This window comes from Sturnus vulgaris, chromosome 5 (genome assembly GCF_052056855.1).
Source record: "Sturnus vulgaris isolate bStuVul1 chromosome 5, bStuVul1.hap1, whole genome shotgun sequence".
In the NCBI taxonomy this organism is placed as follows: domain Eukaryota; kingdom Metazoa; phylum Chordata; class Aves; order Passeriformes; family Sturnidae; genus Sturnus; species Sturnus vulgaris.
Window position 1 is genome coordinate 63,326,872 of NC_142247.1, and position 26,175 is coordinate 63,353,046.

The 26,175-nt window shown below is 37.7% G+C and overlaps 1 protein-coding gene across 12 annotated transcripts in view; it reads right to left on the minus strand.

Annotated features, from left to right (window-relative positions):
* The window catches only part of MAGI2 (membrane associated guanylate kinase, WW and PDZ domain containing 2), a 703,759-nt gene that overhangs the window by 272,973 nt on the left and 404,611 nt on the right, over window positions 1-26,175 (minus strand). For all 12 annotated transcript variants that reach the window (XM_088165869.1, XM_088165868.1, XM_088165870.1 and 9 more), the window contains one exon: window positions 15,918-16,037. In XM_088165869.1, coding sequence (XP_088021995.1) covers window positions 15,918-16,037 — 120 coding nt within the window. The remainder of the gene's footprint in view (window positions 1-15,917; window positions 16,038-26,175) is intronic.

Sequence of the window (26,175 nt, forward strand, 5' to 3'; positions counted from 1 at the left end):
TGACAAATCAACAAAACCAATGATGGAGTGGAATCACTTTAAGCATAGGTCTGTAAAGAAGAAGGTGCCCGTGAAACAATACTGAGACTGTTCTGGTGAATGAACATGTCTGGATACCTCTCTGAAATAAATGCTTGACAATAATGGATATGGCATGGGCAAACCAACAGGAGAAATCAGAAATCCACATGCAGTTACAGTCATTGAGCTAACAGGGACATGATGCAATAGCAACTAAATTCTGAAATGGCTGGGTACAGACTTTTGGAAAGACAGGCTTGGAAGGTGAGGTGACATTTTTCTGAGACTGCAGCTGGAATACATGGAGCTCTGCCTGGGGAAAATGCACTGGTACACGGGTTATTCTTCCCCAGTTTTGCTGAACTTCATGAGTTTACTCTCAGCCTAATTCTCCAGCCTGTTCATGTCCATTTGAATGGTAACACAACCGTGTCTGTATCAGTCTCTCCAAGTTTTGTGTAATCTATAAATTTGCAGAGGGTACACTGTCCCGTTTTCTGGATCATTAATGAAGATGTTTAAGGAAGTGCTGGCCCCAGGATCAATCCTTGGCATAACACCACCAGTGTCTTACCTCCAACCTGACTTTGTGCCAGTGATCTCAACCCTGTGGACCTGCTGTCCAGCCAGTTTTTAATCCATCATACTGCTCTCTTGTCCACATTTTGCCAGCTTGTCCATGAGAGAGTTATTGGAAACAGTGTCAAAAGTCTTGTTAAAGCACAGGTAGGAAACATTTGCTGCCCCCTCTTCATGTTACCCTCTCTTCATTCACAAAGATGATCACTAGATGACTTGAAGAGGCACCTTGCAGTCTAGGCAACTCTGTGAGCCTGTGATCTTGAGAGAGACCATTTGTGTGTGCCAGACAAGAAGAACAGACAGACTGTGGCAATCTGTGTGTCAGATCTCAGATAGCCACTGTAGCACCAAAGTGGTTGGCACTGAGTAATATCAGGTTTACTGATATGAGCGAAGCTGGAACCTGACCCCCACCTGTCAGGTGCAATTGTCATTGCAATCCTAGGCAATGTTAGAACTGACTTCCTCTGAATTTATGCTAATGCGGCTTTTGATGGAAATGGTAGCTCATCTCTGTATCTGCACCCAACAGATTGAAGCACTGATGGGTTTTCCTGTCCTCTGTTTGACCATCAGCCCTGGAATACAGTCCCTGTTCTGCTAAGGGCCTCTTCTGGGATCTGAAACAGGTATTCAGCTGTATAGGAGTGTTCACCTCATCTACTTAACTCCTTCAGCAAGTGCCCTGTAATTTAGTGCACCCAAAGTTAAGCACTGAAATTCTCAATACAGATAATGAAGAGAATTCAATGCCTCTAGGGGATGATTAAGAGCACTAAAGACTTAAAGTTACATAAATACGTAAATAGTCCCTCAGTTACCTCTCAGTCACATGCAATTTTTCCTGGTGAATTCCTGACTCATTCATTGAATGAAAATGGACAGAATTAAATGAAACTAGGATATTCAATACTTATTTTATATTATTATTTAAATATCTTTTTATTTATTTTTCTCTGAATGCTGTGTGTCTTCATAACATGTATCATGCAAACTTTTGCAGCTGATAAAGTAGAGATGCTGTGAACATTTTTTCCAATACCTAATCAAAAAATAAAAAGAAGGCATTGGAAGTAGCTGGTTTGTTTTACCTTCTTCTGCCTTAATGACTTATTTGGAATGTCACTTCTGAAAGTAAATGTTATCTCACAAACCAATGTATTTCTGAGAATCTTTGGAATGAGGAATGGAAAGAATGAGATAAAGTAGCAAAGGAAAGTAATTATTTCGTAAATTGCAGGTCAGCTGCATGAAGACTGCTAGAAAATATATCACTGTGCTTTGCCCAACCCTTTTTTTACAAATAAAGATTATACTTAGGAGTTGAAAAGTTATGGCAGTGTTGAAAACAGTGGAAACTACAACCTGTCATTCAAGCAACAACCCCCTTCCCTCCTCTCCCCCCCTCCCTGCCCTAGTTTTTCTAAACATTAACAGCATTTCGACAGGACAATGCATTCCTATGGGAAAAAAACATGTCTCAAAAAATTTACTGTCTATGTGATAGATGTTTCTTCCCAAATCTTGCTTATCTAATTGGATTGCTACATTCCAAAAACGGGTTCCTTGAGTTCGTATTAGCTGTTTCACCATTAGAAGACACATGGGAAAATTAGGCTCTGTATAAGCCAGGTACCATTAAGATACACACTTCAAATACACTATATACATGTAATGAGGAGAAATGATGAAATTTTCAAAAACCGGAATGATTTTCCTTAGGAAAATACATCATCTTTTAATCTTTTGCTTGGAAGAACGTTTTTCCCCCCATGTGACTTTCACTGACAAAAGTAGTAGTACTAAAGGTCAAAAATAGTTTAGGATGCAGGAAATTGCTTATAACTGATAAAACTAAAAAGCATACAGAATTTAGGTAAAAACTGCCTAAGGTCCAGAAGGTCACAGATGCAGGCTCTGCTTCAATTGATTCAACCTAAGCCTCAACACAGAAGATAATACCAAATTTTCACCCCATAGTCCCTAAAAATATTTTTCCCCGAGCTTGAATTAAAGGTGAGGCAAGAGGGTTATTGTGCCATGGTCAGCTCAGCCTTCTCACAAAGCACCTCCTGTTGACTGTGTTCCTGTTAGTGGTTTCTGCCTCACCCTCCAGTACAATCCCAGCAAGGAAAAAACAAAAGCACCACCCCTCCTATGGGTAGCAAACCAAATTTTGCTTTACCCTAATCAACCAAGGATACCTGCCTTTGTCTCAAGGTTATTCCTTCAGGTAGAACAATCCACTCTATCATTGAAGGTAACCCCTTAATGTGGGGGCTGCAGTGAGGCACTAAAGGCTGGGAGCTGATACTGGAAAGGCACTGCCAGGTGAGATTATAAAGGGAAATTGTTAAATAGTGCTACAGGAGCAGCTCCTTCATTTCTATCACTTTGATTTCCTTCCTTTCTCTTTCCAGCTAAATTTTGCCACTGAGCATATAATCATGCACATCTTCATACCATCTGTCTTCTATCATATTTTTTACAGCTGAGTCAGTCAGAGTTTTAATTTCAATTTTCATCGATCAAGAGACTTTTATCCTGTCTCAGACAGAGAGGTAGAGGTTTTCCAAAAATAATAACAGTTTCAGTATCCTGCAGAAGATTTTATTTCTATTTCTTTTAGCTGTGGAGTTTTATGCTCAGCAGACTAACCTCAAAATACAGATGGGAACAATATGACAACAACACGTGTGCTAGGGATTAGCAACACAAGTACCTGCAACCAAAATCTCCACAGGGAGGTGAGACAGAATTTTTCTCGAAGGACTCTCTATTATTAAGTTACACCAGCCAGCAGCTTTTGGTTAAGTCTAACTGGTAAAGAAAAACTTATCTCTGACATATCCCAAGTGCCAGCTTGGTGAGGAGGATGCTCTTTCCTTCCCTTGTCACAGTCTATCCATAGCAAATGAAGTGCTCCTCAAAACAGTGATAGTGCAGGATCTGCTCCAGAGCCTGTGCCCTCTGCCACAGAGTGTCTAGCAGGCCTGGCACATACTGGGCAAGGGAGGAGGAAAGCTTGCACATTCCTCCTTTGTCTCTGTGTAAAAGCCTTTCAAAGCCTCATCATAGGAGACTGTTAATGGGATATTTTGTGATAGCACACACCCTATCCTGCCTATTGTAGTAGAAAATAGCAAACAAACTTGCTTTGGATAAATCCTTTGGAGTTATTATGAACCACAATATAATTCTCTTAAACAGAATGTGTTAAAAATGTTGACAATAATATTGTTCATGCCAGAATCTGTGCTTTAAGGTTTTCTAGTTGTGAATTAACTTTTCTAGTGCAGCTTTAAACAATGAAGTAATTCAGCTGCTCTCATTTTAACATGTGGTTATTAAACTAATATAACATATTTTTATTAAATTGAGCAAGAAAGCAGCTGTGAGTGACATCAGTTCCAGTCCCAGCAGTGGGGTCTTCCAGCTCCTCAGAGTGAGAGAACACTGCACTCCCAGCTGCAAGAGTCATTCAATCCTCATTGTATTTACCTTTAAACACTTTGGCACTTTTGACTAATTTACCAGCAGCCTTTTATTCATCATAGCACCCATCTCTTTCCCTTCCTCACTTATTTTCCATATCAACATTATTTCCCCACTTGCATAGCTCCTTACTCAACTCAGCATTTGCTTTACCTTTTCTGTTCTTTTTAGCACTCGCTCATACAAAATCTCTTTGTATCTCTGCTGCTCCTGATGTGCCCTCAGGAAGAATTATTTACAGCCACACTATGATGTCACAACTTCACACAGATGAAGCTGGAAGGGACTTGCAGAGATCACTTTGTCCAACCCCACTGCTTAAGGAGGGTCACTCAGAGCAGGGTGCCCATGGCCACATGGCTTTTGAGCATCTCCAAAGATAGAGACTCCACAACCTCCTTGGGCAATCTGTGCCAGCACTTGGACACTTTACAGTAAAAAATGTTTCATTCAGACAGAACATGTGTTTCTGTCTGTGCCCATTGCCTCTTCAATACCTCTATTTACCTCTTTCTCACTTCTTTCATTTCTAATGTTCCAATGTACAGCTGTGACAGCAGTCAAAGTGCTGCTCCATGGACATCCACTGCTTGGCATTCAGCTGGTTTCCTTACTGACTGCTTTCATCTATTGTCCTTTATGTTACAACATACTCATAAATTCACAAAAGAAAATGCTTTCTCTATCTTTTCTCTGCCTCTGCAGTACCTAGGCAATGATTCCCAGTCTACGCCTGGGGTTTTCTGACACCACATAAATACGAATAGCAACAATTCTTTCATCTTAAGCTCCTAAAACCTCATTAGGGAAGAACATTCGTGTGCACAAAATATGAAGGAAGAACAACAGTATCATTTCCCTACAATCGACCTCAATGTCTGTGGAAGACCCCACAAATGTGTCTACCCATGGACAGTAAAAGTACTTGATTCCCTGTCACCAATTTGAAAGTTCAGTGTTCTTATCAGGTACATTGTTATGCAATTCATAGGGGCCTTCAAGATTTTTTTTGTTTAAATTGTAGATTTTTTTCTCCTATAGTCCTGAATTCACTGATAGAGTATGTATCATAATTTGGTGGTGAACTTAGATCAAAGCAAGATTTTTTTCTTTGCATTCCTCTGATCTTCAGCAGCCTTGAGGAGGCTCTAAACTACATCAGATACCAACCTGCCATGGTCATGGCTATCTTGCATCCTATCTCTTCCTGGTAATGACTGAGGCAGATTAGATTTACCCTTAACTGAGTCTGGAAACACAAATCTCTGAAGAGCCACTAATTTTGCAGACTGTGGCACCTCTCCTGCACCACTTTCAGTGCTGGTGAGCTTTCCTTATGCAGGCGTAGTTTTCTGCTGCATCAGTAGTATCTTTCAAAACTTATTCTATATTCTTGGCTATTTTTTTCTCTACGCACAAAATAACTGTAAATGTAGGTCATCACCTGTGCTTTATATTTAATTCTCCAGCAGCATATTTGACCTTGATTTCTGATTGCTTCTCCACTTTTTTTTTTTTTTTTTAAATACAAGGAGACTCTTCCATTGGCCAAAACCCCCTGTAGTTCTATTTATGCTTTCTTTTACACAAGGAAAAACATAGAATCGTTATTTTTGAAAACAATGTAAACCAAATATACAGATTTCCCTACACTTGAAAGGTTTTGTTCATTTGTTTTTAATATCTTCAGGGTTGGTTTTTTTTGTTTTGTTTTTAATCAGAAATTCCTTGCTTTGAAACACAAACACTTCTTTTAGTGCTTGTAGTTTTTTGGTCTTTTATCTTGCTTTAATTAGCTCACTTGGGAAGTAATGTAACTCTATTGCAGAAAAAGCTGTATCAGTAGCTGAATCCTTCTTTTCAATTAACCATACAAATCCAGGCCTTCTTCCCACACTCATACTGCATTATTTTGCACTTGGCACAGCCTATTTCTCTCAAAGTCCTTCATTATTTTAAGGTCATCCTGACAGGCTGCTTCCTGTCTTATTTTGTGCCAGCAGGGAAAAAGATGCACACTTTTTTTCACCTGTCTGGAGTCCAGCATAGCAACCATGGCCAGGGTTGCATGCAGGACTGCAAAGTCTTACAATACCTTGCTATTGAAACAGAGTAATCAAAGTGAGATTTAAAAAAACCCCACAATTCCTTCCAAGGCCAAGGAATTTTTTCTCTTGCTGCAAAGAAATTTCTGCTGAAAGAATAGAAATACAGAAACTGCAATCCTTGCTAGTATACAGAGCACTTATACTGATTTTATAGATCATTGTGCAAACAAGGGAAGACTTTAAGGGTCACTTTTGCTCCCAGGAAACTCCTCACTACAGGTGGGTCAGGAAGGCAGAAGCATGGACAGGCAAACAGGGAGAAATTGTTTCCTGGATACACAGGGTGGAATTAGGAAGGCCAAAGAAAAGGTGGAGTTGAGATTGCTGAAGCACATCAAGAGCAACAGGAGAGGAGACCAAGAGATGGGATAGCAGGAAAGGATAACCTATGGGAGGGAAGTGTGAAGGACTATATCATCATTTCCCCAGCCTTCACTGGTAAAGTCTGCTGCTCACTCCCAGGCAGTTCAGGCCTCTGCTTCGGACCAAAAGATGGCAGAGACAGGTACTACCATGGTAGAGAAGGATCAAATTAGGTACTAATTAGATCAGCTAATCTGCAAGACATGTGCGAGTCCATAGGACTGGATAGGATGCATCTGAAAATGCCAGGAAACTGGATTATGGCTGTTTCAGGACCATTCTCTATCATGTTTGAAAAGTTGTGATCAAGAAAGCAAAGACTAGAGAAAACACTTATTAGTCCTCAAAAAAGGCAAGAAGGATTTAGGGAACATACTTGGAAAAAACTGTAATCTTTTGATTAATAGAAAGATGTTGATAGAAAGGTATTGTGGAAGCTTCAGTACACCTTGAGTTTAGAAAATATAATGGCTTCAATATTTTTGGAAAATTCTGAGATTGGGAGAAACAGAAAGAGGATTTTCTCCATTTGTTTTCAAAATAACCTTCTAAACACCTTTTGGACTGCAGTTTAAGGTGTTTATCAGAATATTATTTGATAGAGAAAGGTGATCTGAAGCTTAATATTGAGGAATATCACAAATATTAATGTGTAGTATCTGAGAGGTTATAAAATCTAGAGCAGTTTCACAAAAACATAACAACATGAGAAATACATGTAAACTGCATATAACAATTATGGTGTCTTTCCAGTAACCTACTGAAAAACGGAGATCTCTGTAACTGAGCAATGTAGATAAACATTTCCACAGAGCATATCACAACGGTTTGCAATTTGAATGTTAAATTCTTTTACATCTTTTGTAATTCCTACAGGTACCTGTGGCTTATCAGTGTGATAGCCTGGTAAGTCAGGCTGTACAGTTTAATGGTTTTTTCCGAACACTGTTTGCATTTAAACTAAAGCCACACAATATGTACTGCAGGAAAAGTTCACTTAGAATGTAACTGAAATGCAAACATGAACTGTTTGTGACCGATTTTATAAAAAAACCCCACAATCAAAACCTAATGTTTCACACAGACAGCATTAATATATACTATACTGAAGCATACAATACTATACTACAGTCTTTAATTAATCCTTCTACTAGTGCAGGAATATTTCTACTAATAACTGCTTTTAAAATTTCTAAGCGATGAAACTTGTATCTACACCTCTGGAGGTTATTTTAGCTTTAAAATCACATCAGTATGAGAATTTTTTTCCCAATACTAAATTCAAATGTTCATCGTTTCCAGCTTCATCACATTAGTCCTGGTTACTTATTTGCCCAACTTTGAATTATCTTTATTCATCCATTGGGTTCACACATTTTATATTCTCTGAGCTTCTCAATCATTACTCAACAAAGTTCTATCTGATGAGTTCTCTAAATTTATTCCCTACAGCTCTCCTGGTAATTTGCATTACTTTTACCTGGACACTTCAGTTTGTTAATACTTTTCTGGTAGTAACTGCACAGAATTCTAAATATGAGGGCTGAGGTCTTGGGCTGAGCTTATACATGTCAACACAGCTTGGGAAAAAAGCATGAAGGCAAAATTTATTTCTAGATTTCTCTGCAATTGAGATCCTCTTGGTGCTGATCTAGGTTTGATACAAAATAAAGTATGTTGACAGCTATTCCAGAGAGTTTTTTGAGCAGACAGGGTTACTGGAGCGCTTAGACCCCTATAATTTGTGCTCTGATTTTTCCTGGGAACATGTGCTTTACATTCTGGGAACATACATGATCAAAGAAGAGTGCTCTCTGCCTGGTGAACATACATCCGATAACATTAGAAGCAACTCTGAACTGACAAGAAGTTTCAGCTTGTAGCAGTCACAGAACCTCAACAAATCCCAGATGAGATGAACTGAATGTCCATGCAGCCTGTGTTCAACTACACAGCCCCAGCCAGCAGAATTATGGGCTCTACCAAGGCACATGTGACAGTGGCTTAGCCTGGGACCTGACACATGTGATTAAAGGATCACTGGATATTGACTCAGCAGGAGCACCAGCCAGCACCTGGCATAGCCAGAAAGGGCTGGGCCCCCTAGAAGCCTCCACCTTGGCAGCTCAGCTGTCTGGCAGGCCAGCCAGGGAGCTCAGCTGAGAGATGCTGACTGCACCACATCTCAGTGAAGTGCATCCCACTCACAGCCTTCCTCACTCACACACAGATCAAGTGTATCCATGGCTCTGTGCTGGGCAGGGGATGGAGCTGACAGATGCTCCTGGAGACAGAGATCATTCCAATGACTCTTTGCTCCCTTTCAGTTGAACCCTGTTACAAGCCTTGGGGAAGCTTGGATCATCCAAGCGATCTCTGGTATTCCCCTGGAAGAACACAGGATGAAGGAGCTGTCAGACCTTTGGATGAGGATGCTCTCTGTTTAGAGGCTGAATGGCCCCACTCTCTGAATTTCATGCATAAAACCAGAGTCTTTAAGCTTCTATTTCCTGGATGCCTGTGGGAATGGCCCTGACCTGTAGTGACACATGTAGCCCCCAGGTGACATTTTGTAATGCTACATTATAACCTACATCTGGGTGTTATCTTTTCTTATTGGTTGCCTTCTTGCAGTAGATCAAAACTGCCCATATCTTAAATTTTTATGAAATTATAGTGTTTGTCCATTGACATGATCTGCAGCCTTAGGTATCTGTGAGCTTCCCAAGAGTGTCACCAGTGCTGTGAAGGATGATCACCTGCCATGGACCCCCACAGGGCATCTAACCATAAACCTTGTTGCTAACCACACACCAGGAATATTGATTCTCAAAATAATTAGCATTTATGCAGCCTCAGAGCAGACACAAAGTATACATTCTACAACACTGTGGAGGGAGCAGAAAACATTCATAAAGAAGGAAGTCTCCCTGCATCCTCAGAACAAGCTCCTTGGAAAACCATAGCTAAGAGATAAGAAATGGCTTGTGAAATGATGAATACAAAAGGAATCCAGCTTCCCCCCCTTGGGAGACCCTCATCTATTTTCAGTATTAGTGGCTCTTTCTCTTTTAGTATCCATAGGCCAGTTTTGGATGTAAAATCCCTCAGGGATTGGTTAGAATGTAGAATTCCCTTGGTAATTGGTGCAAACTGTAAAACTCTCAAAAGATATAAAATCCCTGTAAAACAATAGCCGTTGGTAAATGCTAGATAGGATGCCTTCATAGAATAAACCATGGATTTGTGCCTTTCTGCATAAGCTGATCTCTTTTCCCCGCTGGTCTGAGAGCTCACCACGAGCCACAATTCTATCTGGGCAAGGCTCGGGAACGTGCTCTGTCACTGAGGGCTGCAGAAGCAGCCTCAGGGATCCCAAAGGGACCCCAAAACCCCAGCCAGTGACACAACACTACCTTTTAGAGTTTAAAAAGGCACTGCAAGAATTATGAATATTCTTTGCATTTCATATTTACTGATGAAATCCAACTCCTGCCTCTGCCCTAAGAGTAAAAGAAGAAACACAACAAAGCCTATAAAATCTTACTAATAAAGAACAGGTGCAAGAACCCAATCAGATCAAGAAGTCACTGACTCTATCTAGGATTTCTTCTCCTATTTATTGACCTAAATGTTGAAATATCCACAGTTACATGTTATCTGAATATGGGGGTGAAATGCTGACATCATATTAATATGAGATCTACCTCTTCAAGAGGTACTTTCAACAGGAATATGATTTTTATTATCAAGTATCTCTTCTCATTCTTCTATACCCTTGAAAACACTTTCTGCTGTTAAAAGTCATGGCTTTTGAAGGACTTCTATTTTTATCTCTATACATCTATCCTCATGAATGCTTTGTTTTACATTTTAAATCAGAATATTTCATTAACTACTGTGCTTAGGTCTTAGGAGGGTAGCATTTTATTATCTTTATGTTGATTAATTTCCTTTGTATCCATCTGCTCTGGAGTGCTCAGGATGTCCTGCACACAAGGGAACACTGCATACAGTAGTGGGTGGAATTTTGAATACCTTACAATTTTTACAAGGAAGAATGGAATCTAAACTACTGGAATCAAACACCAGCACTTCATAAAACCATTATCACCACAAAGCAGTAATTAAAATCTCCATTGCCTACACGGAACAGTCCTTAACTCATTTTTAAAATTTACAGATATTAAAATGAAATGTTAATTGAAAATGCATTAGCTGAACAGAAGGGTTTTGATCATTTAGGCTAAATTTGGCTTGAGAGAAGAAATGAAAGCCTATGTAAAACTTAATGTCTTCTTAAGGAGACAGGTGAATGGAATCAGAGCACCTCCCAGTGCTGCTTATGTGCAGCTTTTGGAAGGGTCACAGGCAAGACATTCTCTTCCCCAGTGGAGCTTATTATAATGCTGACCCCTTAAAACTGTGCCTACAACAACTGCAAGTTGTGTCCTTGAATAATCAAGTAATACAAAAGACTAAGGTTTCATCCATGGGATGTATTCAACCTGTTTTTCAAAGACTTAATAATTAGAGATTTCTGGAATGTTAGGCAAATCCCAGTAACTCTCACCCTTCTGCCAAACAATACTCCATCAGTGAAAAAAACAGGGGTGAAATTCTGTTTTCATTTAAGCCAGCTGAAAATTTACCATGGAATTCAGTGGGGTCAAGGAAAGTCCATGATCATGTAAGTGATTAAATAGCTTCAGTAATCTTGGAATTTTCACCAGTGAATGAATTTGAGACAATTGCAAACAATCAAACAAATAACAAAAAGTGGATTTTTGACAAAATTAATGGCACAATAACTAAAATCATTGCTTTTCATGGAATAAATTGAGGACTATTATAGTAAAAGCAAATAAGATGTCTTTTACAAAACAAATATTATGGAGATTTGCTGAGAAAAACAAAAGTTTGATAGAAAAATGAGTTCTACTTAGTGCATTATTGGTAAGTGTACTGGTTGAATTAATTTATGTTCTTATTTTTGCCACATCAGTTATGAACAGGCTTTTTCACATTTTCATTTGTTATAGAGCTCCACATTGCTAAAATACTCTTGCTTTAATGTATGTGAAATACATTTCTATCTTTACGGATTGCCAACAACCATGTTTCCTTTTCTTACAGTATTTATACACTAAACATCTCTTCTTATTTCTGGTACTGCCACTACATATGTCACTTTTAAGAGGCAATTCTACCCATAACATGCATTGCACTTAAATTCTTACATTTTTAACACTTCATAATGATGTCTTACTATAACCTTCGATCATGTGCCTTAACATATCTGGGTTTTGGAAATATTGAAGCTGTTACATTCCTGTTAATGAGTGTTGACATTCTTAAGCAATACACAGTTCAAGCACATTTCAATTCTACTGATACACTGCACTGGATAAGAATTTTGCTAATCTAATAAGGAGATGGGAGCAATATTTCCTATCAGTGATCCATGAAGTCTCCATGCAAGTTTTGTCATATCAGAGAGATGACAGTGTGCTGAGACAAACTTCCTACCAGAGAAATTGTAAAAGCCTGTACACACACATAAACAGACAATTTGTCTTTTCATCCCAAATTTTGCTATTCTGCATATTATATATTGACACATTGTGTCAATTCAAGGACTATCTTTGATCTTTATCCCAGAAACAAGGAAAGGAAGGTGGATTATTTTGCTGGGGTGTGTCTCCTGTGTTACATGAGTCTGCATGGCCATGGCTTTCATTCTGCACAGGAACACCTCCTCATAACCACAGTTATGCCATCTAAGTGTGTTGGATAATGAAGTTATCATTTTGAGCCAATTCAGAATTCCTTTAATCAGTACAGTAAATCGAAATTCAACTATAAAGCAAACAAAGTGGAACCTTTAGGATTTGGTTGTGCTATTATATAAAGGCCTATAAATATATGTTTGATGTGCTTCAGGCAAACAGCCTCTGCCTCAAACAGCAATGTGCTGGTGTATAATAAATTTTTAATATTATATAAATGTGCATAATAAATTTTTTTTTACAAATTCTAAACTCAATGACAATGTTTCTGATCTTAAGGTGACTTCAACTGCTAATATGAGTGAGAGTGGAACTGCCTCATGTATTCTTTCTCTTGTTCTGCATTGAATAATGTTACCTAGATTGACAGGGAACTGAGCCACAGGTAAGCTGCAAAACACAGCAACTGTTTATGTAACATAATGTATGCTTAAAATAATTAATATCTATAATGATAGCTTTCTTACCAGCAGCTGCTTAAAAAGACATAAGTAGAAAAGGTCAAAATAATAATGCATTTCATCCTACAGAGAGGAAATATTTTCATATTTTCAAAACTGCTAAAAAGAGAGATTTGTAGAGTTTTTATCATGAACATACTATTGCTTTTCTACAGCCCTTTGTGAAACTACAGTAATTCACAGTTGTCATAAAAGCAGTACACAAAGAAAGGCATATCCAAAGCCTAAAGCAGTAAGAAGGTCACAGAGCACCCTATTTTTAATTCCAAATAATTTATAACTTAAAAACCTACTTTAAAACAACAACCAAAAAAAAAAACCAACAAAAAAACACCACTAACAACAACAAAAAAAGAATTCTACAACTCTACCTTTATAAGAATATATTTTGCTTTCACTTTTAAATTATATCCTGTCCAGGCTGTAATCACAGCTTTTATTTACTGCAATAGAACAAAACATTTCTAATTGCTTTTACTGGTTTTCTCATTACTATAAATAAACACCCCCCTCCCAATAGTATCAGGTACTACAATGAACAATACAAACACTCAGTCTCAGGTAAGTCTGCACTTGACCTCCTTCTCCTCTGGCTTACCTGGATGTTCATGATTCTCTTTGGAATTCACACAGTAGAAGTTAAATTGACTGAAACAAAGCTTCTAGTCAAAAAGTGATGAAAAAGAACACAAGTATACAGTCTGAATTTTTATCTCAACTAAATGAGAAATCCCTTCGTTAAAACATTTTTCTGGTAAAGATGAACATAGTGGTTGTGGTTAGATAATCAGCATAGACTGACTCAGCTACTCTACACAGAAACTTAGCTAAATACAGAATCATTTTCTTAAAACAAAAAAGAGAGAATTCAATACATTTTCAAACCAATCTATTAACACTGAGAACTATCAAAAAGAAGGCTGATTTGTTTCCTAAGTCTAATAACTAGTGTTGATAAGGAGAGAAAAATTCATCTCCCAGAGTACGTACGCTCAAATAAGTTGCTTGATCTATGCAAGAATTCAAAAATCATCTCCTCATGAGGGAAATAAAAATTTTCTTTGCTGTGTTGGTATCATTTGCACTGGTAAACTTAATCACTAAAGTCCTAATGTGCTCATGAAAACTTGTGACAGGATGATTAGTAAAATTTTTCTCCAAAGAAGGTGTTACAGTGAAGAATTAACCAGGAAACTGGAAGAGTAACTTTGTTTGGTTGTGTCCAAAAGACTTTGCATGGGAACAGGAAAAATAACATCTGTAAAACAGTCATATTTTCTCATGTGCTACCTATTTTTTGCCATAAGTAATGTATTATCTGGTTTTTGCCAGAATGCACATCTGGTGATCAGAAAACCTGGGAATCAAAGACAGGATTTAGGCAGAATTGGTCTGTTGAGTTTAGTCAGTTATATGTTTAATTTCTGATTTTTTGGCTTCAGTGAACTTGTCACCTGTGATAAGCAAATGACGTGACAGACATTGCACAGTCACGACTTTGGACCTCTCTTCAGCTGGGTCCTCAGCTGGTTTGAGGAGTTACACAGACTTCCTCAACCACTATTTCACCTTGCTGTCCACTCAGCTCTGGTAGCTGGTATTAAAAGACACATCTCAGTATCCCTCGAGGGACAGAAGTGCACTGTGAATTAATTTAACGCAGCAGCTCAATCTCTACAAACTTGCTGCAAACTAATGAAATTACATGGTCAAGCAATGACAGACTTGTGCTCCACTTAAGCTCCTCTAATGTTAGTTTCAAACACCTAAGGTAATAAAAAGACACTTCAAGAAAGGCTCGTTATTAAATTAACCTGTGATAAAAGTAAAATTGTGGTGTTGCATTAATGTTTAGGTAACTTATACCATTACATGTCAGACAGTGGTGAAGAAAGCAGAAACCTGAAAGATGACATACTTTCTTTTATTTGACCTTCTTTAATTGAAATCTTTGTTACAAGTTCTGTATTGACATAACTTAATGAAAATTTATATACTGGACAATGGGTACTTTGTGCTGATTAGGTGGGAAAAAAATTACCTTCTTTACTGCTATTTATAACACAGCTAATGATTTTTTTGGGGTGAATAGCTTCTTATTTATCTTCAGATGCTTTTCTTGGCAGGGACAAAGTAAGGACAAAAACTCTTCATTGTTTTTGTGGGGTTTTTTTGCAACAAGGTGAAAATATGGGGCTGATTTCTGTAAAATGGTTCTACTTGCCCAGGTTTTCCCATATATACGAGTCAGATTTTTCCTATAAAGGGTGACCCCTCTAAATCTGAATATTGCAATAAGAAAACCACTGTCCATTACCCAGTTATTTTAAATACTAGTGTATTCGAAAGAAACATCTGTTTTAAAATAGTGTAGCATTATTCTGGTTCTATTAAAATACCCTGCTATGTAACTGCCCACCTCTTTACAGCAGTTTCAATTTCAGGACAGCTGTGTTTTGGAAAAGGCTTAAAATCAGATGAATCATTGGTTCTCCTGGGAAGCATAAGCTGCTGGCTCTTTGCCCCATAGATAGGCATTTGTAATATAGCCATTAGGACAGCCCCTATCCCTCTGCCATATTACAAAATTAATGAGTTCTTTTCAATAACTTTACAAAGCCCGTAAGACATGACATAGCAAATTCTTCCTCTGTTACTTAACTAATGAGGTTTCTACTTCTGATTTAGATGGATAATTGCAGGATCCCACATGCAAAGGCAAAGTGTCAGCCTTACAGCTGATTTCTGTTGTAGAAAGTGTTTGTCCTATGTTAGAAAAGCAGCTGTTTGCTGAAATTCTGTGGAAATTCGAGTATTTGATGTAAAGGGACTAGTGTTTCTGTCCTGTAAGTGCAATGTAGTACCATGTTTCTCTTCGCTACTATAATATACTAAAATCACAATGTAAATGTAAAATTACATCTGCATTTAGCTTTTACAAATGAAAATATTTTCATAACAGCCATATGGCTCTTCATAAATTTCTGATAACAGTAGCAATGACATATTTGTAACAGGATACCCCAGTGCAATTCCAGCAAATTAGAAAACAGTACAATGGAAATATTACACAAATTTAGCAGTAAAAGTGTGCTTACCTTCATACGTTCCGCTTTCTAGGAGAGCACCACTTTTCTCCAATTCCATAAAATCTTCAACAGTGATGAAAATATAGTCCACACCAGGGACTTCCCCCTCCTTATGTGGCCTTGTGGTGCCTATTGATAAGATGAAAGACACACTGTCAAGCACACGGCCTAAATGTAGAATGATCTTTTTGAAAGCTTTGGAAAAGTCACAAAGTGAACCATTTGCACAACATCTTACATAGCACATCTTCCTTGGGAGGATGCCTTTCAAAGCAATCCAGCTACATTTGCTGAAGCTGACAGAGGTATGTGAGATGTATGTTTAAGATCATGCCAGATATTACTTGGATCTATATTTATTCTCACTAACGAAAAACTGTCATACTGTTGTTCATTTTACCTCACTAAAAAGACCCTTAGTGACATCAGGCATTCAGAGGTAACACAAAACAAAGTCTTTTCTACAATTAAATGGCTTCATGATATTTTAAACACTTATTTAGAACACAATAGTTCTTTAAATAAATCTGTAAGGGTTGCATTCACATTGCTTGTTTCAGTGCCATAAGTGGACTTGACAAATGGTTAGGCTTTAGGGTCTGTGGGATTAAAATCACCTGCTAACCATGCTGTCAAACTGCAAAGGTGTTTATATTTAGTTATTGCCTCTATTGTCATCTCTGGATGACAGAACTCTGTAAAAGCTGACAGATAATATTACACACAGCCTGACAAGTGATTTGGCTTAGCTAGCAGAAGTTAGGATGTTCGTGGGGAAGAGTCTGAAACTGACCTGATTTCCTGATGGTCCAGTTTATTGTGGTCAGACTATCCCTGCTTTGACTGAAACTACTAATTAAGTCTCAAAATTCCATTTGGAAATGGAAGTGTTTTTGGTTCTCCTCAGCCTCAGAGTGTTTGAAACATCTTAATCAATTCTTTATCAATACTGTACTGATTACATCACACTTGCAGGGTTTCGTTCTCATTGGAAGTGGCTAGAAACCTGTCCAACCTTCTTTCTGTTACTTGAAGACAGAGAGACATAAAACGTTGTGTTAACTCAATTGCCTGTCATAGAGACCTTTTTCTCCTCAGACACAGCCTGAAGTCCATGGCAGACTGAAGGTGACTGTCAATACAATATTTCAGTACCTATCATGGGGAATATACTTGAATAAATCTGTAAGACCCTTCCCTCATTTTCTCTGATTCCAATTCCTTCCTCATCTCAACATTTACAACTAAAACTGGCTGTTAATTTCTAGGAATTCTCATACTATTAATTGGAGTACTGTGTGCAATTCTGGGCTCCTCAATGCAGGAGAGCTGTGGAGCTCCTGAAGTGAGTACAAGGGAGGGTGACAGGGATGACTGGGGATTTGAGTATCTGATGAGTAAAGGCTGAGAGAGCTGGGCCTGTTCAGCCTCGAGGGAAGACAGATGAGAGGGAACTTCATTAATGTGTATAAATATCTAAAGAAGGGATGCCAAGAGGACAAAGCCAGGCTCTGCTCAGTGGTGCCAACCACTAGGACATCAGGCAGTGTCTGATGCACAGGAAGCTCCGAGTATTTGGAAGAACTTCTTCACTGTGCAGTGACCAAGCACTGGAACAGGCTGCCCAGAGAGGATGGGGAGTCTCCCTACTGGGAGATATTTCAGAACCATTTGGATGCAATCCTGGGCCACGTGTTCTGGGATGACTCTGCTAGAGCAGGGAAGTTGGAACAGATGCCACACTGTGGTCCCTTCCAGCCTGACCCACTCTTCGATTTTGTCTTACTCTTGTGTTTTGGAGATGGTGTGGTTAAAGCAGTCAGACACTTGGATTATCAATAAACATGCTGAATTTATTTTCCATGGATTATCTGACCTCTGGGAATGCAGCAGCAGCCCCAAAGATCTCCAGCCCTTTGTGAGAACTATGTTGGAGCACAGGGATTCTGGTGTGCCCCTGAGCTCCAGGGAGCTCTGCTAGCAGCACAGACATCAGATGTTTGTTCTGCATGCTCTCTCCTGAGAAATTTTTCACTATCAAAGAATATTGACAGAAACTGTATCTTCCTCACAAAACACTCCGGCAAATCAAGGCTATTCCCAGACACAGCACAGGGAGGAAGCTGGCATATTAGATGAGTATCTCTAGCTTACTATTTATTCAATATTTTTTTTTAATGTAGACAAGCTTGGATTAGCAGTTTATCAATCAAACAAAAATACAAGCTACATAAAATGTTAGCCCTGCTTTGAGTGAAAATTTGGACCAGATGATATAAAAAGCTCCCTTACAACTGAAATTTTAAATTATTTTAGCTATTTAGTGTTAATACACCCTAGTTTGTTTTAAACACATGGGTATTCAGCAGTCATTCATGAGGGATGATTGCAAAATCTCACAGGAGGTCCATGAACACACTTGGTTATCCCTGTGTTTCTCTTCTTTGGTCACAGTCTTTGTTCAGCTTTGTTCAAGCCTAGAAAACTAATATAATGGACTAAATTTCAGATTCTGAATCTCTCCCTTAAGTTAGAAGCTACAGACCTAATCTTTCTGCCCTTATATATCTTAGTCCTGTTTTTTTGAGATATGATACAGATATGATACCTTTGGCACATGCCTTGCGTTAATTAACTATTAATTAAGTATTCTGTCTAATCTGCTTAGACAACAGCAGGAGATAACACTGCCACCTGGATGGTTCCACCCTCTTGTAATACCCAGGAGCCTGCTCCAAGAGCCCTGCACTGCATTGTGTACTGAGGGCAGCAGACCTATAAAAGATCAAGTAGTCACTTCCCACAAAAAAAAAAAAAAAAAAAGGAGAATTTATTGCTCTTGATAAAATCTTGCTGAGTCCCATTTCCTTCCTGCATCTGTTCTCATTCCCTCAGGCTGGAAGACCTGAGATCTTGGAAATGGTTAAGGCAACTCCCTGGCTAATGGAATAATCAATGGCTCTTTCACCCTGGAGGAACTGAGTTCTTGCTAATAATACCTGTGTCATCCTTTATAGTTTTCTGTGAGCACCATGGACTTTGTAATGTGCATGTTTACAGAGTTGGACACAGTTACTGGAGCACCTTAAACACTCATCAAGGTCTGACCACTGAGATCTATATATTGGAATCTTACAGACCAGAGGCAAAATCTTTCCTTGCTTTCAACTAGAGCTACACTTCTTAATAGATTTTGTCTTTAATTACATTCATATAAAGAGATAAGCAAGCCTAAAGCTTATGGTGATTCAAGACTTAAAACAAAAGACTAATTCCAAGCCTCATAATTCTACAGAAACGCATCTTTTGTTATGCAGCATCAAGTTTTAAAAGGATGCAGTTGTTACTACTTGTCATATTTAGCCCTTTACTAATGCAAAATGGAATAAGAACTCAGTTACAATTTTGTTACCAAGGTAACATATGAAAAAATTATCTTTGAATTCCATAATGAAAGAATATTATACTTTTAGATCTTTTGGGACCAAACCCAACAAGGGGTATTTGCACTATGCATATTTCTGGCAAATGCAATTTATTGGTGCTGTTGAAGACACAAAATGAGAAGCTCTCAAGTAAACATGACCAGTCCAGTCATGCAAGTGCTGTCACACAACTTGGAGGTACCTCAGAAGTTGCAGGACCTTGGTCTACAAAATCTGGACTGGTGTTGACCTTCCATGACCACTTATATCACTTAACAAACAATCTGCTCTCAAAACCAATATTAAGGTCATTCAGTGAGCAACTATTTTGTCTGGATTTATAGCTTCAAGATGGATAGTTGGTACAGTTTAGAGATATATAAGGTATCTGCTGTATCTTTTTATTATTATTTTGTTTTTAAAACACTCTTTGTCTTTGCAACTGGTTTCTTTTCTACAGTGGAATTATGGTGATTTGTCATACTTGAGTCCAGGCTTTCCATGCTCATGTGTGTTGTAGGATGGTGCTATATTCCAGGAGAGGAATTAAATAGCCTCTGAAAGAGTATTTTTTCTTTTAAATGAGATTAAGGCACCTGAGGGCAGGAGCTTAAGTATCTAAGAAATCTTTACTTATATTAAAAAAAAAAAAAAGTGAGTTAATTTAATAGCAATAAACTATTTTTGAAATACTGCTTTTTTGAGCTTGAGGAACAATAAATAAATGACACTTTCATGTTGACTTCTAGTGCAGATTGGAAAAATGGCCAGTCCATGTAGTGTTCAGTCCAGATTACCTTTATTAGTACAAAAGTATAGACTTAATTGATTCTGCAAGAGTTCCAGGGTTGGAAAACTCCACACCAGTTTGTAGAGGTAGGAGAACAACTAGGAATTCGTCTCTTTTTAATCTCAGAATTCAATTACATAATTGTAACATTTTAGTGCTTATTTGGGAACAAAGTACACAGCCTTGTTTCACTTTGAACATATTTCTACTACTTAGAGGCACTGTATCTTCACAGTCTCTATCCAGCTCTACTACTTTCAAAAGCAGGAAAAATGGTCCCTCCGATTTTTTTTAATTTTTTTTTCTGCTAATTCCACTTAGTCACAGAAAAGAAAAAGAGGCAAATTTATTTATTTATTTGTCAGCAAAGGAATATGAATATTAGTTAAAACTCCCAGAACTATAACAGGAAACACTCAGTACTTGAAACATATTTTAAAGAACACTTCATCCTTGCAGTAAATGAGGCGTATTTTACAGTCTTTAGCAGCATCACAAGGTTAATACTGTACTAATTGTGTCCTTGCAGAGTCTGTATGATGGTCAGGAAAGGAGAAGGAAAGGCCTGCATGGTCCAATACCAACTTGTAGACTGGGCTCAAAGGTTTCAATGCTCCCAGGTTACAGGCATTTTATAAATAGTTAAATGATTACTTTTTTTTTTTTTTGTAAGTTAAGGGGAAACCTGGCACACCACTATTCAAACATCTTCACACATACTTAGCTGATTTATGTTGGATTCACAGATTGGTTCCTACTGAAGAGGTAATTTCAAAAGCAAAGGTGTGTCTTTGCCACAAGGATTTACAGTGTAAGTGAAGAGCACGAGAATAACCTTGTCCTTTTTGCATAATAACCTTCTTCTAGAGTAATTTTCCAAATGTATGGAAGCAAATAATGTCTTGTTTTGCTTATCTGTTCCAAATGCAACAAAATACAAAGAGAAAGATGTCTTTAATATATGAAGCCCCTTTATTAGACATTCTACTGAGAACTTGTTCTGTAACTGCTGTGTACAACAGCTTGTTGTGGAACATGGGCTGCCAGGCTGTCATACATTACAGTAGCTGGAGGGATCCCTCCTGCAGAAACAGGCTGATAATCTTTAATAAACTTCAGCTGAACCCTTGGTATGACCTTGTATACACTTTCTCTTAGAAAATTCAACAATACTTAATTAGGTCTTTTGTTTGTTGCCAAATTACTCTGGAACACTATTACTGTGAGGAACTGAAATGTATGGGAAATTATACCTATCTTGTCAAATTACTAACTGCATTAAGCAGAGAAGTACCACATTTGTCTTGATCTACTGAATTTCCAGCTGAAGAGAATAATAAACATAATTTTCAAGTAAAGTGATTTCAGATGTACTACAAAGCCAGAAGCTTCAAGTGTTTATGACAATTCTCATAACAACATAAACCATGATGGAATAAGTGCCTTTTTGCCAATGGTCATGAAGAAAAAAAGTGTTTCCCCTTTCCAAGTGTGCAATACATGCAATTTCTCTGATGCATTCTTATTAAAAAAACAAACAAACAAACAAAAAAACAAAAAAACAAACAAACAAAAAAAAAGCAGAAGCAAAGGAATGAATTCCAGATTCCTGAAAATGTTTTTCGGGGTAATAGTTTCAAACTCCACTAACAGTGAGCAGGCAAATGTGATCCTGAAGAAGATCTGCATGTTAACCAATTCAAATTTAGCAAAGATGCTGAATGCTTTACAGTGAGGCAAGAACACAGCTGAGAGGGGAATCTCATCAATGCATACCAATATCTTCAGAGGACAGGGCCAGATTCTTTTCAGTGCTGCCCAGTGACAGGAGAAGGGTCAATGGGCACAGACTGAAACCCAGGAAATTCCACCTGAATATGAGGAAAATTTTCTTTACTGTGAAGGAGATAGAGCAGTGGAACAGCTGCCCAGAGAGGCTGTGGAGTCTCCTCTGAAGATACTCAAAACCTGCCTGGACACAAGTATGTGCAACCTGGTGTAGTTGAATCTGCTTTAGCAGGAGGTTGGACAAGATGATTTCCAGAGATCCCTCCCAACCTCAGCCATTCTGTGCAAGCAGGCATTTACCAGCTGCTGAGCTCTGAGACTGCAGCATTATTTACAAAATTACCTGTACACAGAGGGAAAAATCAGATGTTATTTTGAAGAAGCAGTATGTTTTTACTATCTCCTGAATTATCTGATCAAGTTTTAGTAGAAAGTGAAAAACACTTAGACATACCTCATCATAGAACTAAAAGCTTCATGTCTAGGTGCTTAATTCATGTGAACTAAAAAGGAAGTTTTGCAATCTCCGTGCATAATTAGCATCCACTGAGAGCAGCAGAAATAACAGATGAACTACATGGCTCAATCTCCTGTCCACTGAAATTAGGTGAAGAATTTGATTCATATCAAAAGAAACCTTTAAAAAGAAAACAAAAACCTCACCAACGGTTTTCACAGTTTGTATTGCAATTTAGGATTCATGACATTGTTGGATATATTTTGACTTTTGCTGAAGAAGCAAAACATAAGATTGAAAAGCAATCTTAAGGGACTGTGCACTGGGTTGCAGTGCACACATTCTACAACACCACATAATTCTTAGGACAAATATTTTATATTTTATAGTGTAAAACAGAAACAAAATCCTGAATTTGAGATTTATAAAGCACATAGGAGCAGATAAGCATGCCTTTTATAGAATATGCATTTTTTGAATGGTTCTTTAGATCTTCCCTATTTCCAAAATTGAGACATATGCATTAGGTAAGCTAGATAAGCTCCTGCCTGGTAGTTAGTAGGATTATTAGATTCCAGATGCATACATCCTTTCAAACACCTTTTTAAAAATTATTTTTAGATTCAATATGCAGTCAGGAGCTGATAAAACACAGCCTGGGTTTTCTATTTGTTCTCTTGGTTTTGTGCAATGTGACAGACAGTGAACAGCCCTAAGATAATTTATGCACTGTAAAATAAAGTCATATTGGAGCTGAAGAGAAAAGTAAAACTGAGATATGCAAATGACAGTAGTTCTAGCTAAGGACTGCGGGTAGGAACATTATATATTTGTTTATTTATTTGGTTAATTCTGAGATGATCACTGGAACCAGCAAGAAGAACCCGGAGAAGAAATGCAGCACAACAGCTGTGCACTGAGACAAATACTTGGAAACTTTCCTTTAAAATGTGGCATATCCAGAGTCACCCTTACACAGTGCAAGGATTTTAATATTGCACTTGTCCTTTGCTGTTGTGCTGCGTTAGCACTGATTCACTGTGCGCTCCCTCTTCAAGGGGATGTGACATTGCTGGTTCTTGTGGCATCAGTTCTTCCCTGAAGCTGGTAAATTCTCATTAAGTACAGGGTACTTTCTTTTGAGAAGAACTCTGACCCAGTATTAAGCCAGATATCCAAGTTTCATTGCCAATATAGAATTTGAGCAAATAAAATAACTTCTTTTTCATTATCTTTGCCAATAGTAGTTTTCAAAATGTTAACAATAAACTTCAAACATAATATCTTAAGAACAGAGAAGTGTGAATGCTTTGTGTAAAGTTGGGCAAGAACGACTGAAGAAAATACTTCTTAAAAAAAAACCACAAAAGCTGTTGCTAAGGCAGGTACCTTAAACAATTAAATTATACTCCTCATAATTCCTGTAAAATGCCAAATTGTGAAATTGGCTGTTCTGGCATTTCGAAGTACAGACCTTACGGGGGTTAGCTAAGTCCTTAAAGGAATCTAATTTTCAATGCTCAAAAAGTGGAAAGTATGAAAAGAAGGAAATCAGCTATGAATAATTGTGGATTCCACATTATTGCCTCAAGAGGTTTTTGTGTTTTGTTTGATTGTTTGGTAGGTTGTTTTTTTTTAAGGCAAAAATTAGTACCAGCCAGGAAGCTCCAGAAGACACTAGGATTTTATTCATAGAACACATTAATGTCTTAGCACATACCCCAGCAGTATAGCCCAGTATCTTTCATGCTTATTAGAAAGTGAAAATTATGTATCAGCTTTCCAAACAGATATAAAAGAAAGCAGTAAACTGCCATAAAGAAACATTTGAGAACAAAACTTAGAAAATCTGATGATTAATGGGTGGTGTACAAAGTCTGGGGTTTTATTTTGGTTAACTAGGAACTTGTTGAGCAAATAAGTAATTAATAGAGTCCAAGATATTTCTTTGGTACATGCTTTAGACAGTCACTCTTCTTCTTTCATGGATTTTCACTCCTTCAAGTAAAGATATAAACGAAAACATGATAACGAACTTTTACCTATTTTGTACATACAGACTTTGATTCCTATGGCACATAGCTGTTTATATCCTCATCAATCTTTATTACAACTATAAAGAATAGGTTTTACATGAAAATTAATATATGTGCACAAGAGAACTATCTGAATAATAAAGACATACATTAGGGCATCATGATGAGACTCATGTATGCATGAACATTTATGTTTCCACACAGATTTATAAAAATCATCTGCTAATGAGATCCAGACAGAAACTTTTGATGTTACTAATATGTCTTATATATCAATAATAACCTCTAATCTTTTCTGGAAAATATCTGATTTTTGCAGCTTTTCATGAGGATAGATGACATAGATAGAGAACTATTTGCATAATAATCAGGTGACATGAGTATCTCTGCTAAACAGTGAGATATTACAGATGAATTTTTGTCCAGTATAAGCAAATTTTTTATTCCTGCTGATGGTTCAATGGATTGGATCATCAGTGGAAATATTATTAAGTGAGATTTGGGATGATTTGTTTAGCTGTGATGCCAAAACATCTATTTAAACTGCACATCATTCAAACCTACCTCCAGAAACCCTGGAAACACACCACTTCTAGTTTAAAGGACGACATTTCTGTTATAAACTACAGAAGTTGCTTTTTGACCACTTGATTTTATTAACATTATAAATAAAAAATTATGGATGACTTCTGTTATGCAGCTTGTACTTATTACCACACAGAGCTGAAGAATCTTAAGTTGTATACACACCATAGTGTAACCTCAAAGATTCTGCAATGCCTGCAATAATAATTTTCAAATAAAAAACCACAACTATTCTTATTTGCTTTTTATATTTTATTCAACCATAGGAAACCGGCCACTCTGTATAATGTCTATTTAATAGAACATTTTAAAAGGATTTGTGAAGTTGTTAGCTGTTGCTTCTAAATCTCTGGAAATATTTAAAAATGGATTTTCTAAATCTACAGTCTTACTTTGAGAGGTATTAAAAGAGGGACTGTGAAATAGGCTACCATAGAAACCATCCACACATGTATTCTTAACCAAACTCACTCAGCTGTTTAAATTTGTATCAGTAATACACATCAATTAATAATGAATAAATAGTATGAAGCAATAATAGGATTTTAAGAGTATCAGGGCAGATGACTAACAGAAAAATGAGGGGAGTTTATGCTAAAAATAGGCAACTACTTAGTATGTGTGAATGAAAAAAAAATCTGTATTTAAAATGTGGCAGCCTTCAGATATGTCTATTCTCTCTCTGTAGTCTTGAGATTTATCTTCTATTGCACCTCTAAAAGTATCTGTCCACAAGGCATGCCAGCAAGACCCAATCCAGAGCACTTCTTCTGAATCAAAAAGCACTTTCAAAAACTGAACGGTAGAAAAGAGTTACATGTTACTTGGGCTTCATATCTTCCTGTTCATAGCTGGTTCCTATGGTTGTATTCCTTGGCTTTCAGCCCCAAAGTTGATAATACACAGCCAATACTCTGTACCCTTCACCAGACACCGGACTAGACCTTGGTTTGGTGACAAGATGCTCAGATGTAACTGCAGATACTGTTGCAATCATTTTTACTGAGCAAGTTTGAAGAAGAGAATGAGTGGCTGTGCAGTACTGTGCGACACCTCCAGGAGATTCCCAGCTGAAATCCCTGGTGGCCAACTGCTACGCAGACAGCAGAGCAAATGCTCTGCTGAGACACAGGGAATGTCCCTCAGTAGGGATCCCAGCAGTGCTAGACAGGATTTCCTACTGTGG